At 51.8% G+C, this 15,000-nt stretch overlaps 1 protein-coding gene across 1 annotated transcript in view; it reads right to left on the bottom strand.

The window, feature by feature from the left end:
* sugp1 (SURP and G patch domain containing 1) overlaps positions 1-15,000 on the bottom strand; it is a 31,612-nt gene that overhangs the window by 15,433 nt on the left and 1,179 nt on the right. The window contains exons 3-6 of the mRNA XM_077230495.1: positions 14,507-14,658; positions 5,165-5,389; positions 1,666-1,789; positions 1,113-1,201 (exon numbers count right to left, since the gene is read on the bottom strand). Coding sequence (XP_077086610.1) covers positions 1,113-1,201; positions 1,666-1,789; positions 5,165-5,389; positions 14,507-14,658 — 590 coding nt within the window. The remainder of the gene's footprint in view (positions 1-1,112; positions 1,202-1,665; positions 1,790-5,164; positions 5,390-14,506; positions 14,659-15,000) is intronic.

Here is a 15,000-nt window from a genome sequence, read left to right as displayed (position 1 = left end):
AGGGCCGATAATATTATAAACGTGCAGATTAAGGGCCGGTAATATTATAAACGTGCAGATTAAGGGCCGGTGATATTATAAACGTGCAGATTAAGAGCCGATAATATTATAAACGTGCAGATTAAGGGCCGGTGATATTATAAACGTGCAGATTAAGAGCCGATAATATTATAAACGTGCAGATTAAGGGCCGGTGATATTATAAACGTGCAGATTAAGAGCCGATAATATTATAAACGTGCAGATTAAGGGCCGGTGATATTATAAACGTGCAGATTAAGAGCCGATAATATTATAAACGTGCAGATTAAGGGCCGGTAATATTATAAACGTGCAGATTAAGGGCCGGTGATATTATAAACGTGCAGATTAAGAGCCGATAATATTATAAACGTGCAGATTAAGGGCCGGTAATATTATAAACGTGCAGATTAAGAGCCGGTAATATTATAAACGTGCAGATTAAGAGCCGGTAATATTATAAACGTGCAGATTAAGGGCCGGTAATATTATAAACGTGCAGATTAAGGGCCGGTAATATTATAAACGTGCAGATTAAGGGCCGGTAATATTATAAACGTGCAGATTAAGAGCCGATTATATTATAAACGTGCAGATTAAGGGCCGGTAATATTATAAACGTGCAGATTAAGGGCCGGTAATATTATAAACGTGCAGATTAAGGGCCGGTAATATTATAAACGTGCAGATTAAGGGCCGGTAATATTATAATAAAATCCTCTTCATACGTCAGAAATCTGATCGGCTTATTTTTAGACATGATCTGAGAGAAATACTCAAAACAAAGTTACTGAGTTTCACTTTTCACGTTTTCTGGGTTAGTAGAAGCACCGAATTATAGCAGCTAAAGAGTCAGATTTTCATGATATGTCCCCTTTAAATTCTTAAGTATGTAAGAACTTTAAACCACATGTAATTCATTCAAACTCAAAAGCGCAACTAGTGCACACATTCATAGCGAAACTAGCATCAGTTCTGCTGTGCAGTGTCTATGCGAGATGTGTGAATGTTTGTGAGTTCTCTCTCTGTCTCTGAGTCGAGTGTGTGTGTGTGTGTGTGTGTGTGTGTGTTCAGACGTGGTTTCTGCTCACCATCAGCCTGAGCGGTCGAGTCTCTTCTGATTTCAGCCACTTTCCTCCTGTAGTACAGATAGTCCTTACTGTTCTTCTCAAACAAGAACCTGCACAACAGAGGATGATGAGCTTTACACCCGGAGTTCCCGGGCTCTAGATCTCCTTCCCAGCGGATAATACTGATTCTGGAACAGTTTTACATTTCCATCGAGGCAGGCGCTGTACTTCGTTAAAGAAACACGAGCTAAACACTCAGAACAGTCATTAAAGATGCGGGCCCTGGCCCCAGAGACGCCACAGAATCTTTACTACTGTCGTTCCCAGAAAAAGTACATATTTTTCCCAGCTAGATATGAATATAAAAGGTTAGATCAGATGTTTTAACAGGCTATTTTTTATTTTACATTTAGACACTTTGTGTCCGGCACGTAGAAGGCCTCGGGACTGAGAAGAGTATCGACCATTTTTATATTTCACTATAAGTATGGAGGAATAGAGACTCGACTGGGACTCAGAAGGTCGCAGGTTGAAGCGAGCTAACACTGAGGTTGTGTGTGTGTGTGAGACTCACGAGAATAAGGGATTGTCTCTGTAATCCTCCATGGCCTTCTTCTCCAGTGTTGGTCCTCCTTCAGCCACGAACACGGCCATCTTCTCCAGCACCAGCCTCAGCTCAGGGTCCTCTGGGGGGGGCACTGTACACAGGCCATGAGAATGCCGGTGAAACACACACTGAACACACACACTGAACACACACACACTGAACACACACACACACTGAACACTCGCTCACTGACTCACTTGCTCACTGACTCACTGACTGACACGCTCACTGGCTCACTCGTTCACTTGCTCACTGGCTCACTTGCTCACTGACTCACTGACTGACTCGCTCACTGGCTCACTGGTTCACTTGCTCACTGGCTCACTGGTTCACTTGCTCACTGACTCACTCACTCACTGACTGACTCGCTCACTGACTGAAACGCTCACTGGCTCAACGACTCACTGACTGACTGACACGCTCACTGGCTCACTCACTCACTGACTGACTCGCTCACTGACTGAAACGCTCACTGGCTCACCGACTCACTGGCTCACTCACTCACTGACTGACTGACACGCTCACTGGATCACTGACTGACTCGCTCACTGGCTCACTCGCTCACTGGCTCACTTGCTCACTGACTCACTCACTCACTGACTGACTCGCTCACTGGATCACTGACTGACTCGCTCACTGGCTCACTGGCTCACTTGCTCACTGACTGACTCGCTCACTGGCTCACTGACTCACTCACTCACTGACTGACTCGATCACTGGCTCACTGACTGAAACGCTCACTGGCTCACTGACTGAAACGCTCACTGGCTCACTGACTCACTGGCTCACTCACTCACCCACTCACTCACTGACTGACACGCTCACTGGCTCACTGACTGACTCGCTCACTGGATCACTGACTGACTCGCTCACTGGATCACTGACTGACTCGCTCACTGGATCACTGACTGACTCGCTCACTGGATCACTGACTGACTCGCTCACTGGATCACTGACTGACTCGCTCACTGGATCACTGACTGACTCGCTCACTGGCTCACTCTGGCTCACTCGCTCACTGACTGACTCGCTCACTGGATCACTGACTGACTCGCTCACTGGCTCACTCTGGCTCACTCGCTCACTGACTGACTCGCTCACTGGCTCACTGACTGACTCGATCACTCACTCACTCACTGACTGACTCAATCACTGGCTCACTGACTGAAACGCTCACTGGCTCACTGACTCGCTCACTGGCTCACGGACTGACTCGCTCACTGGCTCACTCGCTAACTGGCTCACTGGCTCACTGGCTCACTGACTGACTCGCTCACTGGCTGACTCGCTCACTGGCTGACTCGCTCACTGGCTGACTCGCTCACTGGCTGACTCGCTCACTGGCTGACTCGCTCACTGGCTGACTCGCTCACTGGCTGACTCGCTCACTGGCTGACTCGCTCACTGGCTGACTCGCTCACTCGCTGACTCGCTCACTGGCTGACTCGCTGACTCGCTCACTGGCTGACTCGCTCACTCGCTCACTGGCTCACTGGCTGACTCGCTCACTGGCTCACTGGCTGACTCGCTCACTGGCTCACTGGCTGACTCGCTCACTGGCTCACTGGCTGACTCGCTCACTGGCTGACTCGCTCACTGGCTCACTGGCTGACTCGCTCACTGGCTGACTCGCTCACTGGCTCACTGGCTGACTCGCTCACTGGCTCACTGGCTGACTCGCTCACTGGCTGACTCGCTCACTGGCTCACTGGCTGACTCGCTCACTGGCTCACTGGCTGACTCGCTCACTGGCTCACTGGCTGACTCGCTCACTGGCTCACTGGCTGACTCGCTCACTGGCTCACTCGCTCACTGGCTCACTAGCATGACTCGCGCACTGGCTGACTCGCTCACTGGCTGACTCGCTCACTGGCTGACTCGCTCACTGGCTGACTCGCTCACTGGCTGACTCGCTCACTGGCTCACTGGCTGACTCGCTCACTGGCTGACTCGCTCACTGGCTGACTCGCTCACTGGCTGACTCGCTCACTGGCTGACTCGCTCACTGGCTCACTGGCTGACTCGCTCACTGGCTCACTGGCTGACTCGCTCACTGGCTCACTGGCTGACTCGCTCACTGGCTCACTGGCTGACTCGCTCACTGGCTCACTGGCTGACTCGCTCACTGGCTCACTGGCTGACTCGCTCACTGGCTGACTCGCTCACTGGCTGACTCGCTCACTGGCTGACTCGCTCACTGGCTGACTCGCTCACTGGCTGACTCGCTCACTGGCTGACTCGCTCACTGGCTCACTGGCTGACTCGCTCACTGGCTCACTGGCTGACTCGCTCACTGGCTCACTGGCTGACTCGCTCACTGGCTCACTGGCTGACTCGCTCACTGGCTCACTGGCTGACTCGCTCACTGGCTGACTCACTCGCTCACTGGCTGACTCACTCGCTCACTGGCTGACTCACTCGCTCACTGGCTGACTCACTCGCTCACTGGCTGACTCACTCGCTCACTGGCTGACTCACTCGCTCACTGGCTGACTCACTCGCTCACTGGCTGACTCACTCGCTCACTGGCTGACTCACTCGCTCACTGGCTGACTCACTCGCTCACTGGCTGACTCACTCGCACACTGGCTGACTCACTCGCTCACTGGCTGACTCACTCGCTCACTGGCTGACTCACTCGCTCACTGGCTGACTCACTCGCACACTGGCTGACTCACTCGCTCACTGGCTGACTCACTCGCTCACTGGCTGACTCACTCGCACACTGGCTGACTCACTCGCACACTGGCTGACTCACTCGCTCACTGGCTGACTCACTCGCTCACTGGCTGACTCACTCGCTCACTGGCTGACTCACTCGCTCACTGGCTGACTCACTCGCACACTGGCTGACTCACTCGCACACTGGCTGACTCACTCGCACACTGGCTGACTCACTCGCTCACTGGCTGACTCACTCGCACACTGGCTGACTCACTCGCTCACTGGCTGACTCACTCGCTCACTGGCTGACTCACTCGCTCACTGGCTGACTCACTCGCTCACTGGCTGACTCACTCGCACACTGGCTGACTCACTCGCACACTGGCTGACTCACTCGCTCACTGGCTGACTCACTCGCTCACTGGCTGACTCACTCGCTCACTGGCTGACTCACTCGCTCACTGGCTGACTCACTCGCACACTGGCTGACTCACTCGCACACTGGCTGACTCACTCGCACACTGGCTGACTCACTCGCTCACTGGCTGACTCACTCGCTCACTGGCTGACTCACTCGCTCACTGGCTGACTCACTCGCTCACTGGCTGACTCACTCGCTCACTGGCTGACTCACTCGCTCACTGACTTGCTCAATCAGTGTGAGTGAGTAAGTGAGTGTGAGTGTGTGTATGTAATTAAGTGACTGACCTTTAGTTAATCTATCGTGTTTAATGAGTGTTAACAGAGGGAGAATGCTAGTTCAGCAGCCTTTAGATGAGAGTTCACAGGTCGAGTGCGTTACCTTTGACCTCCAGGAAGCTCTCATCGTCCTCCTCCTCGTCTTCATCATCGGGGGAGCTGAACACACTGGGTCGGGTCACCGGGATCGAGGTCTTCTTGGACTGGGAGTAGTTCTTGAACTGGTTGATCATGCTGCTGACGCCCAGACCCGGACGCTTCCCGATGAGAATGCTCTTCTTCTGAGCCTGTGATTGGCTCTGAGCGCAGGGGGCGGGGCTGAGGGGTCCTACAGGACATGACATGACACAGGCAACATTACAAGAACCTAATCCATCAATTAAAAAAAATTTAAAACATTTTTACGCTTGCATGATGTGGTTTTTCAGGCAATTCGAAATATAAATATTTAGCAAAACTGCAATTTTTTGTGTGTGTGTAAAGCGCCGGCAGAGATATGTGTGTGTGTAAAGCGCCGGCAGAGATATGTGTGTGTGTGTGTGTGTAAAGCGCCGGCAGAGATATGTGTGTGTGTGTGTGTGTGTGTAAAGCGCCGGCAGAGATATGTGTGTGTGTAAAGCGCCGGCAGAGATGTGTGTGTGTGTAAAGCGCCGGCAGAGATATGAGTGTGTGTGTGTAAAGCACCGGCAAAGATATGTGTGTGTGTGTGTGTGTGTGTGTGTGTAAAGCGCCGGCAGAGATATGTGTGTGTGTGTGTGTGTGTGTGTGTAAAGCGCCGGCAGAGATATGTGTGTTTGTGTAAAGCGCCGGCAGAGATGTGTGTGTGTGTAAAGCGCCGGCAGAGATGTGTGTGTGTGTAAAGCGCCGGCAGAGATATGTGTGTGTGTAAAGCGCCGGCAGAGATATGTGTGTGTGTGTGTAAAGCGCCGGCAGAGATATGTGTGTGTGTGTGTGTGTGTGTGTGTGTAAAGCGCCGGCAGAGATATGTGTGTGTGTGTGTGTGTAAAGCGCCGGCAGAGATGTGTGTGTGTGTAAAGCGCCGGCAGAGATATGAGTGTGTGTGTGTAAAGCACCGGCAAAGATATGTGTGTGTGTGTGTGTGTGTGTGTGTGTGTGTGTGTGTAAAGCGCCGGCAGAGATATGTGTGTGTGTGTGTGTGTGTGTGTGTGTGTGTGTAAAGCGCCGGCAGAGATGTGTGTGTGTGTAAAGCACCGGCAGAGATATATGTGTGTGTGTGTGTGTGTGTGTGAGATGTGTGTGTGTGTAAAGCGCCGGCAGAGATGTGTGTGTGTGTAAAGCGCGGCAGAGATGTGTGTGTGTGTAAAGCGCCGGCAGAGATGTGTGTGTGTGTAAAGCGCCGGCAGAGATGTGTGTGTGTGTAAAGCACCGGCAGAGATGTGTGTGTGTGTGTGTGTAAAGCGCCGGCAGAGATGTGTGTGTGTGTAAAGCGCCGGCAGAGATATGTGTGTGTGTGTGTGTGTAAAGCGCCGGCAGAGATATATGTGTGTGTGTGTGTGTGTGTGTGTAAAGCGCCGGCAGAGATATGTGTGTGTGTGTAAAGCGCCGGCAGAGATGTGTGTGTGTGTGTGTGTAAAGCGCCGGCAGAGATGTGTGTGTGTGTAAAGCACCGGCAGAGATATATGTGTGTGTGTGTGTGTGTTTGTGTGTGTGTGTGTGTGTGTGTAAAGCGCCCCAGAGATGTGTGTGTGTGTAAAGCGCCGGCAGAGATGTGTGTGTGTGTAAAGCGCCGGCAGAGATGTGTGTGTGTGTAAAGCACCGGCAGAGATGTGTGTGTGTGTAAAGCAACGGCAGAGATATGTGTGTGTGTGTGTGTGTGTGTGTGTGTAAAGCGCCGACAGAGATGAGTGTGTATGTGTGTGTGTGTGTGTAAAGTGCCGGCAGAGATGAGTGTGTGTGTGTGTGTGTGTGTGTGTGTGTGTGTGTGTGTGTGTGTAAAGCGCCGGCAGAGATATGTGTGTGTGTGTGTAAAGCGCCGGCAGAGATGAGTGTGTGTGTAAAGCGCCGGCAGAGATGTGTGTGTGTAAAGCGCCGGCAGAGATGAGTGTGTGTGTGTGTGTGTAAAGCGCCGGCAGAGATGAGTGTGTGTGTGTGTGTAAAGCGCCGGCAGAGATGTGTGTGTGTGTGTGTGTGTGTAAAGCGCCGGCAGAGGTGAGTGTGTGTGTGTGTGTTTAAAGCGCCGGCAGAGATGAGTGTGTGTGTGTGTGTGTGTGTAAAGCGCCGGCAGAGATGTGTGTGTGTGTGTGTGTGTGTAAAGCGCCGGCAGAGATGTGTGTGTGTGTGTGTGTGTGTGTGTAAAGCGCCAGCAGAGATATGTGTGTGTGTGTGTGTGTGTAAAGCGCCAGCAGAGATGTGTGTGTGTGTGTAAAGCGCCGGCAGAGATGTGTGTGTGTGTGTGTGTGTGTGTGTGTGTGTGTGTGTGTGTGTGTGTGTAAAGCGCCGGCAGAGATGAGTGTGTGTGTAAAGCGCCGGCAGAGATGTGTTTGTGTGTGTGTGTGTGTGAAGCGCCGGCAGAGATGTGTTTGTGTGTGTGTAAAGCGCCGGCAGAGATATGTGTGTGTGTGTGTAAAGCGCCGGCAGAGATATGTGTGTGTGTGAAGCGCCGGCAGAGATGAGTTTGTGTGTGTGTGTGAAGCGCCGGCAGAGATGTGTGTGTGTGTGTGTAAAGCGCCGGCAGAGATATGTGTGTGTGTGTGTAAAGCGCCGGCAGAGATATGTGTGTGTGTGAAGCGCCGGCAGTGATGTGTGTGTGTGTGTGTGTGTGTGTGTGTAAAGCGCCGGCAGAGATATGTGTGTGTGTAAAGCGCCAGCAGAGATGAGTGTGTGTGTGTGTGTGAAGCGCCGGCAGAGATGTGTGTGTGTGTGTGTAAAGCGCCGGCAGAGATATGTGTGTGTGTGAAGCGCCGGCAGAGATGTGTGTGTGTGTGTGTGTGTGTGTGTGTGTGTGTGTGTGTGTGTGTGTGTGTGTGTGTGTGTGTAAAGCGCCGGCAGAGATATGTGTGTGTGTAAAGCGCTGGCAGAGATATGTGTGTGTGTGTGTGTAAAGCGCCGGCAGAGATGTATGTGTGTGTGTGTGTGTGTGTGTGTGTGTGTAAAGCGCCGGCAGAGATGAGTGTGTGTAAAGCGCCGGCAGAGATGAGTGTGTGTGTGTGTGTAAAGCGCCGGCAGAGATATATATGTGTGTGTGTGTGTGTGTGTGTGTGTGTGTGTGTGTGTAAAGCACCGGCAGAGATGTATGTGTGTGTGTGTGTGTGTGTGTGTGTGTGTGTGTGTGTGTGTGTGTGTGTGTGTGTGTGTGTAAAGCGCCGGCAGAGATATGTGTGTGTGTAAAGCGCTGGCAGAGATATGTGTGTGTGTGTGTGTAAAGCGCCGGCAGAGATGTATGTGTGTGTGTGTGTGTGTGTGTGTGTGTGTAAAGCGCCGGCAGAGATGAGTGTGTGTAAAGCGCCGGCAGAGATGAGTGTGTGTGTGTGTGTAAAGCGCCGGCAGAGATATATATGTGTGTGTGTGTGTGTGTGTGTGTGTGTGTGTGTGTAAAGCGCCGGCAGAGATGAGTGTGTGTGTAAAGCGCCGGCAGAGATGTATGTGTGTGTGTGTGTGTGTGTGTGTGTAAAGCGCCGGCAGAGATGAGTGTGTGTAAAGCGCCGGCAGAGATGAGTGTGTGTGTGTGTGTGTAAAGCACCGGCAGAGATGTATGTGTGTGTGTGTGTGTGTGTAAAGTGCCGGCAGAGATGAGTGTGTGTGTAAAGCGCCAGCAGAGATGAGTGTGTGTGTGTGTGTGAAGCGCCGGCAGAGATGTGTGTGTGTGTGTGTAAAGCGCCGGCAGAGATATGTGTGTGTGTGTGTAAAGCGCCGGCAGAGATATGTGTGTGTGTGTGTGTGTGTGTGTGTGTGTGTGTGTGTGTAAAGCACCGGCAGAGATGAGTGTGTGTTTAAAGCGCCGGCAGAGATGAGTGTGTGTGTGTGTAAAGCGCCGGCAGAGATGTGTGTGTGTGTGTGTGTGTGTGTGTGTGTGTGTGTGTGTGTGTGTGTGTGTGTGTGTAAAGCGCCGGCAGAGATGAGTGTGTGTTTAAAGCGCCGGCAGAGATGAGTGTGTGTGTAAAGCGCCAGCAGAGATGAGTGTGTGTGTGTGTGTGTGTGAAGCGCCGGCAGAGATGTGTGTGTGTGTGTGTGTGTGTGTGTGTGTGTGTGTGTGTGTGTGTGTGTGTGTGTGTGTGTGTGTGTGTGTGTGTAAAGCGCCGGCAGAGATGAGTGTGTGTTTAAAGCGCCGGCAGAGATGAGTGTGTGTGTAAAGCGCCAGCAGAGATGAGTGTGTGTGTGTGTGTGTGTGAAGCGCCGGCAGAGATGTGTGTGTGTGTGTGTGTGTGTGTGTGTGTGTGTGTGTGTGTGTGTGTGTGTGTGTAAAGCGCCGGCAGAGATGAGTGTGTGTTTAAAGCGCCGGCAGAGATGAGTGTGTGTGTAAAGCGCCAGCAGAGATGTGTGTGTGTGTGTGTGTGTGAAGCGCCGGCAGAGATGTGTGTGTGTGTGTGTGTAAAGCGCCGGCAGAGATATGTGTGTGTGTGTGTAAAGCGCCGGCAGAGATATGTGTGTGTGTGAAGCGCCGGCAGAGATATGTGTGTGTGTAAAGCACCGGCAGAGATGTATGTGTGTGTGTGTGTGTGTGTGTGTGTGTGTGTAAAGCGCCGGCAGAGATGAGTGTGTGTAAAGCGCCGGCAGAGATGTATGTGTGTGTGTGTGTGTGTGTGTGTGTGTGTAAAGCGCCGGCAGAGATGAGTGTGTGTGTGTAAAGCGCCGGCAGAGATGAGTGTGTGTGTGTGTAAAGCGCCGGCAGAGATATGTGTGTGTGTGTGTGTGTGTAAAGCGCCGGCAGAGATATGTGTGTGTGTAAAGCACCGGCAGAGATGTATGTGTGTGTGTGTGTGTGTGTGTGTAAAGCGCCGGCAGAGATATGTGTGTGTGTAAAGCGCCGGCAGAGATGTATGTGTGTGTGTGTGTGTGTGTGTGTGTGTGTGTAAAGCGCCGGCAGAGATGAGTGTGTGTGTGTAAAGCGCCGGCAGAGATGAGTGTGTGTGTGTGTAAAGCGCCGGCAGAGATATGTGTGTGTGTGTGTGTGTGTAAAGCGCCGGCAGAGATATGTGTGTGTGTGTGTGTGTGTGTAAAGCACCGGCATAGATGAGTGTGTGTGTGTGTGTATAAAGCGCCGGCAGAGATATGTGTGTGTGTGTGTGTGTGTAAAGCGCCGGCAGAGATATGTGTGTGTGTGTGTGTGTAAAGCACCGGCAGAGATATATGTGTGTGTGTGTGTGTGTAAAGCACCGGCAGAGATATGTGTGTGTGTGTAAAGCGCCGGCAGAGATACGTGTGTGTGTGTGTGTGTGTGTGTGTGTGTGTGTGTGTAAAGCGCGGGCAGAGATATGTGTGTGTGTGTGTGTGTGTGTGTGTGTGTGTAAAGCGCGGGCAGAGATACGTGTGTGTGTGTGTAAAGCACCGGAAGAGATATGTGTGTGTGTGTGTGTGTGTAAAGCGCCGGCAGAGATGTGTGTGTGTGTGTGTGTAAAGCGACGGCAGAGATATGTGTGTGTGTGTGTGTGTGTGTGTAAAGCGCCGGCAGAGATATGCGTGTGTGTGTGTGTGTAAAGCGCCGGCAGAGATATGCGTGTGTGTGTGTGTAAAGCACCGGAAGAGATGTATGTGTGTGTGTGTGTGTGTGTGTAAAGGGCCGGCAGAGATATGTGTGTGTGTGTGTGTGTGTGTGTGTGTGTAAAGCACCGGCAGAGATATGTGTGTGTGTGTGTGTGTGTGTGTGTGTGTGTGTAAAGCACCGGCAGAGATATGTGTGTGTGTGTGTGTGTGTGTGTGTGTGTGTGTGTGTGTGTGTGTGTGTGTGTAAAGCACCGGCAGAGATATGTGTGTGTGTGTGTGTGTGTGTAAAGCACCGGCAGAGATATGTGTGTGTGTGTGTAAAGCACCGGAAGAGATATGTGTGTGTGTGTGTGTGTGTGTGTGTAAAGCGCCGGCAGAGATATTTGTGTGTGTGTGTGTGTGTAAAGCGCCGGCAGAGATATGTGTGTGTGTGTGTGTGTGTAAAGCGCCGGCAGAGATGTGTGTGTGTGTGTGTGTAAAGCACCGGCAGAGATATGTGTGTGTGTGTGTGTAAAGCGCCGGCAGAGATATGTGTGTGTGTGTGAGTGTGTGTGTAAAGCGCCGGCAGAGATGTGTGTGTGTGTGTGTGTGTGTGTGTGTAAAGCACCGGCAGAGATATGTGTGTGTGTGTGTGTGTGTGTGTGAGTGTGTGTGTAAAGCGCCGGCAGAGATGTGTGTGTGTGTGTAAAGCGCCGGCAGAGATGTGTGTGTGTGTGTGTGTGTGTAAAGCGCCGGCAGAGATGTGTGTGTGTGTGTGTGTGTGTGTATAAAGCGCCGGCAGAGATGTGTGTGTGTGTGTGTGTGTGTGTGTGTAAAGCGCCGGCAGAGATGTGTGTGTGTGTGTGTGTGTGTGTGTGTGTGTGTGTGTAAAGCGCTGGCAGAGATGTGTGTGTGTGTGTGTGTGTGTGTGTAAAGCGCGGCCAGAGATGTGTGTGTGTGTGTGTGTGTGTGTAAAGCGCCGGCAGAGATGTGTGTGTGTGTGTGTGTGTAAAGCGCTGGCAGAGATGTGTGTGTGTGTGTGTGTATAAAGCGCCGGCAGAGATGTGTGTGTGTGTGTGTGTGTGTGTGTGTAAAGCACCGCCAGAGATGTGTGTGTGTGTAAAGCGCCGCCAGAGATGTGTGTGTGTGTGTGTGTGTGTGTAAAGTGCCGCCAGAGATGTGTGTGTGTGTAAAGCGCCGCCAGAGATGTGTGTGTGTGTGTGTGTAAAGTGCCGCCAGAGATGTGTGTGTGTGTGTGTGTGTGTGTGTGTGTGTGTGTGTGTGTGTGTGTGTGTGTGTGTGTGTAAAGCACCGCCAGAGATGTGTGTGTGTGTAAAGCGCAGCCAGAGATGTGTGTGTGTGTGTGTGTGTGTGTAAAGCACCGCCAGAGATGTGTGTGTGTGTAAAGCGCCGCCAGAGATGTGTGTGTGTGTGTGTGTGTGTGTGTGTGTGTGTGTGTGTGTGTGTGTGTGTGTGTGTGTGTGTGTAAAGCACCGGCAGAGATATGTGTGTGTGTGTGTGTGTGTGTGTGTGTGTGTGTGTGTGTGTAAAGCACCGGCAGAGATATGTGTGTGTGTGTGTGTGTGTGTAAAGCACCGGCAGAGATATGTGTGTGTGTGTGTGTGTAAAGCGCCGGCAGAGATATGTGTGTGTGTGTGTGTGTGTAAAGCGCCGGCAGAGATGTGTGTGTGTGTGTGTGTAAAGCACCGGCAGAGATATGTGTGTGTGTGTGTGTGTAAAGCGCCGGCAGAGATATGTGTGTGTGTGTGAGTGTGTGTGTAAAGCGCCGGCAGAGATGTGTGTGTGTGTGTGTGTGTGTGTGTGTGTAAAGCACCGGCAGAGATATGTGTGTGTGTGTGTGTGTGAGTGTGTGTGTAAAGCGCCGGCAGAGATGTGTGTGTGTGTGTGTGTAAAGCGCCGGCAGAGATGTGTGTGTGTGTGTGTGTGTGTGTAAAGCGCCGGCAGAGATGTGTGTGTGTGTGTGTGTGTGTGTATAAAGCGCCGGCAGAGATGTGTGTGTGTGTGTGTGTGTGTGTGTGTGTGTGTGTGTGTGTGTAAAGCGCCGGCAGAGATGTGTGTGTGTGTGTGTGTGTGTGTGTGTGTGTGTAAAGCGCTGGCAGAGATGTGTGTGTGTGTGTGTGTGTGTGTGTGTGTAAAGCGCCGGCAGAGATGTGTGTGTGTGTGTGTGTGTGTGTGTGTGTGTAAAGCGCTGGCAGAGATATGTGTGTGTGTGTGTGTGTGTGTGTGTGTAAAGCGCCGGCAGAGATGTGTGTGTGTGTGTGTGTGTGTGTAAAGCGCTGGCAGAGATGTGTGTGTGTGTGTGTGTGTATAAAGCGCCGGCAGAGATGTGTGTGTGTGTGTGTGTGTGTGTGTGTGTGTGTGTGTGTGTGTGTAAAGCGCCGGCAGAGATGTGTGTGTGTGTGTGTGTGTGTGTGTGTGTAAAGCACCGCCAGAGATGTGTGTGTGTGTAAAGCGCCGCCAGAGATGTGTGTGTGTGTGTGTGTGTGTGTGTAAAGCGCCGCCAGAGATGTGTGTGTGTGTAAAGCGCCGCCAGAGATGTGTGTGTGTGTGTGTGTGTGTGTGTGTGTAAAGCACCGCCAGAGATGTGTGTGTGTGTAAAGCGCCGCCAGAGATGTGTGTGTGTGTGTGTGTGTGTGTGTGTAAAGTGCCGCCAGAGATGTGTGTGTGTGTGTGTAAAGTGCCGCCAGAGATGTGTGTGTGTGTGTGTGTGTGTGTGTGTGTGTAAAGCGCTGGCAGAGATATGTGTGTGTGTGTGTGTGTGTGTGTGTGTGTGTAAAGCGCCGGCAGAGATGTGTGTGTGTGTGTGTGTGTGTGTGTAAAGCGCTGGCAGAGATGTGTGTGTGTGTGTGTGTGTATAAAGCGCCGGCAGAGATGTGTGTGTGTGTGTGTGTGTGTGTGTGTGTGTGTGTGTGTGTAAAGCGCCGGCAGAGATGTGTGTGTGTGTGTGTGTGTGTGTGTGTGTAAAGCACCGCCAGAGATGTGTGTGTGTGTAAAGCGCCGCCAGAGATGTGTGTGTGTGTGTGTGTGTGTGTGTAAAGCGCCGCCAGAGATGTGTGTGTGTGTAAAGCGCCGCCAGAGATGTGTGTGTGTGTGTGTGTGTGTGTGTGTAAAGCACCGCCAGAGATGTGTGTGTGTGTAAAGCGCCGCCAGAGATGTGTGTGTGTGTGTGTGTGTGTGTGTGTAAAGCGCCGCCAGAGATGTGTGTGTGTGTGTGTGTAAAGTGCCGCCAGAGATGTGTGTGTGTGTAAAGCGCCGCCAGAGATGTGTGTGTGTGTGTGTGTGTGTGTGTGTGTGTGTGTGTGTGTAAAGCACCGCCAGAGATGTGTGTGTGTGTAAAGCGCAGCCAGAGATGTGTGTGTGTGTGTGTGTGTGTGTGTGTGTAAAGCACCGCCAGAGATGTGTGTGTGTGTAAAGCGCCGCCAGAGATGTGTGTGTGTGTAAAGCGCCGCCAGAGATGTGTGTGTGTGTGTGTGTGTGTGTGTGTGTGTGTGTGTGTGTGTGTGTGTGTGTGTGTGTGTGTAAAGCACCGCCAGAGATGTGTGTGTGTGTAAAGCGCAGCCAGAGATGTGTGTGTGTGTGTGTGTGTGTGTGTGTGTGTAAAGCACCGCCAGAGATGTGTGTGTGTGTAAAGCGCCGCCAGAGATGTGTGTGTGTGTAAAGCGCCGCCAGAGATGTGTGTGTGTGTAAAGCGCCGGCAGAGATGTGTGTGTGTGTGTGTGTAAAGCGCCGCCAGAGATGTGTGTGTGTGTGTGTGTGTGTGTAAAGCGAGAGACTGAGAACTCACCCTCGTCAGTGCTGCACTTCTCCTGTTGCATCCGCAGAAACTGCTGCAGAAAACTCCCGTCATTCACAAACTTATTCGACTTGGAGGAAGAGGAGGATGAAGATGATGATGATGATGACGATGATGACGATGAAGCCTGTGACGGAGGAGAGCTGAAACACACACACACACACACACACACACAAAGAGAGAGAGAGAGAGAGAGACGTGATCACGTAAGCTGTGCTCATCAGAGCTGTGTGTGAGTGAGTGTGTGTGAGTGTGTGAGCGTGTGTGAGTGTGTGTGTGTGAGTGTGTGAGAGTGTGTGTGTGAGAGTGTGTGTGTGAGAGTGTGTGTGTGAGAGTGTGTGTGTGAGTGAGTGAGAGTGTGTGTGTGAGAGTGTGTGTGAGAGTGTGTGTGAGAGTGTGTGTGAGAGTGTGTGTGTGTGTGAGTGAGTGAGAGTGTGTGTGTGTGGGAGTGAGTGTGTGAGCGAGTGAGAGTGTGAGAGTGTGTG

The sequence above is a fragment of the Siphateles boraxobius genome, unplaced genomic scaffold (genome assembly GCF_051911475.1).
Source record: "Siphateles boraxobius isolate OS27281-9 unplaced genomic scaffold, OSU_SipBor_1 146, whole genome shotgun sequence".
NCBI lineage: Eukaryota > Metazoa > Chordata > Actinopteri > Cypriniformes > Leuciscidae > Siphateles > Siphateles boraxobius.
This window is presented reverse-complemented; position numbering and strand designations above follow the sequence as displayed.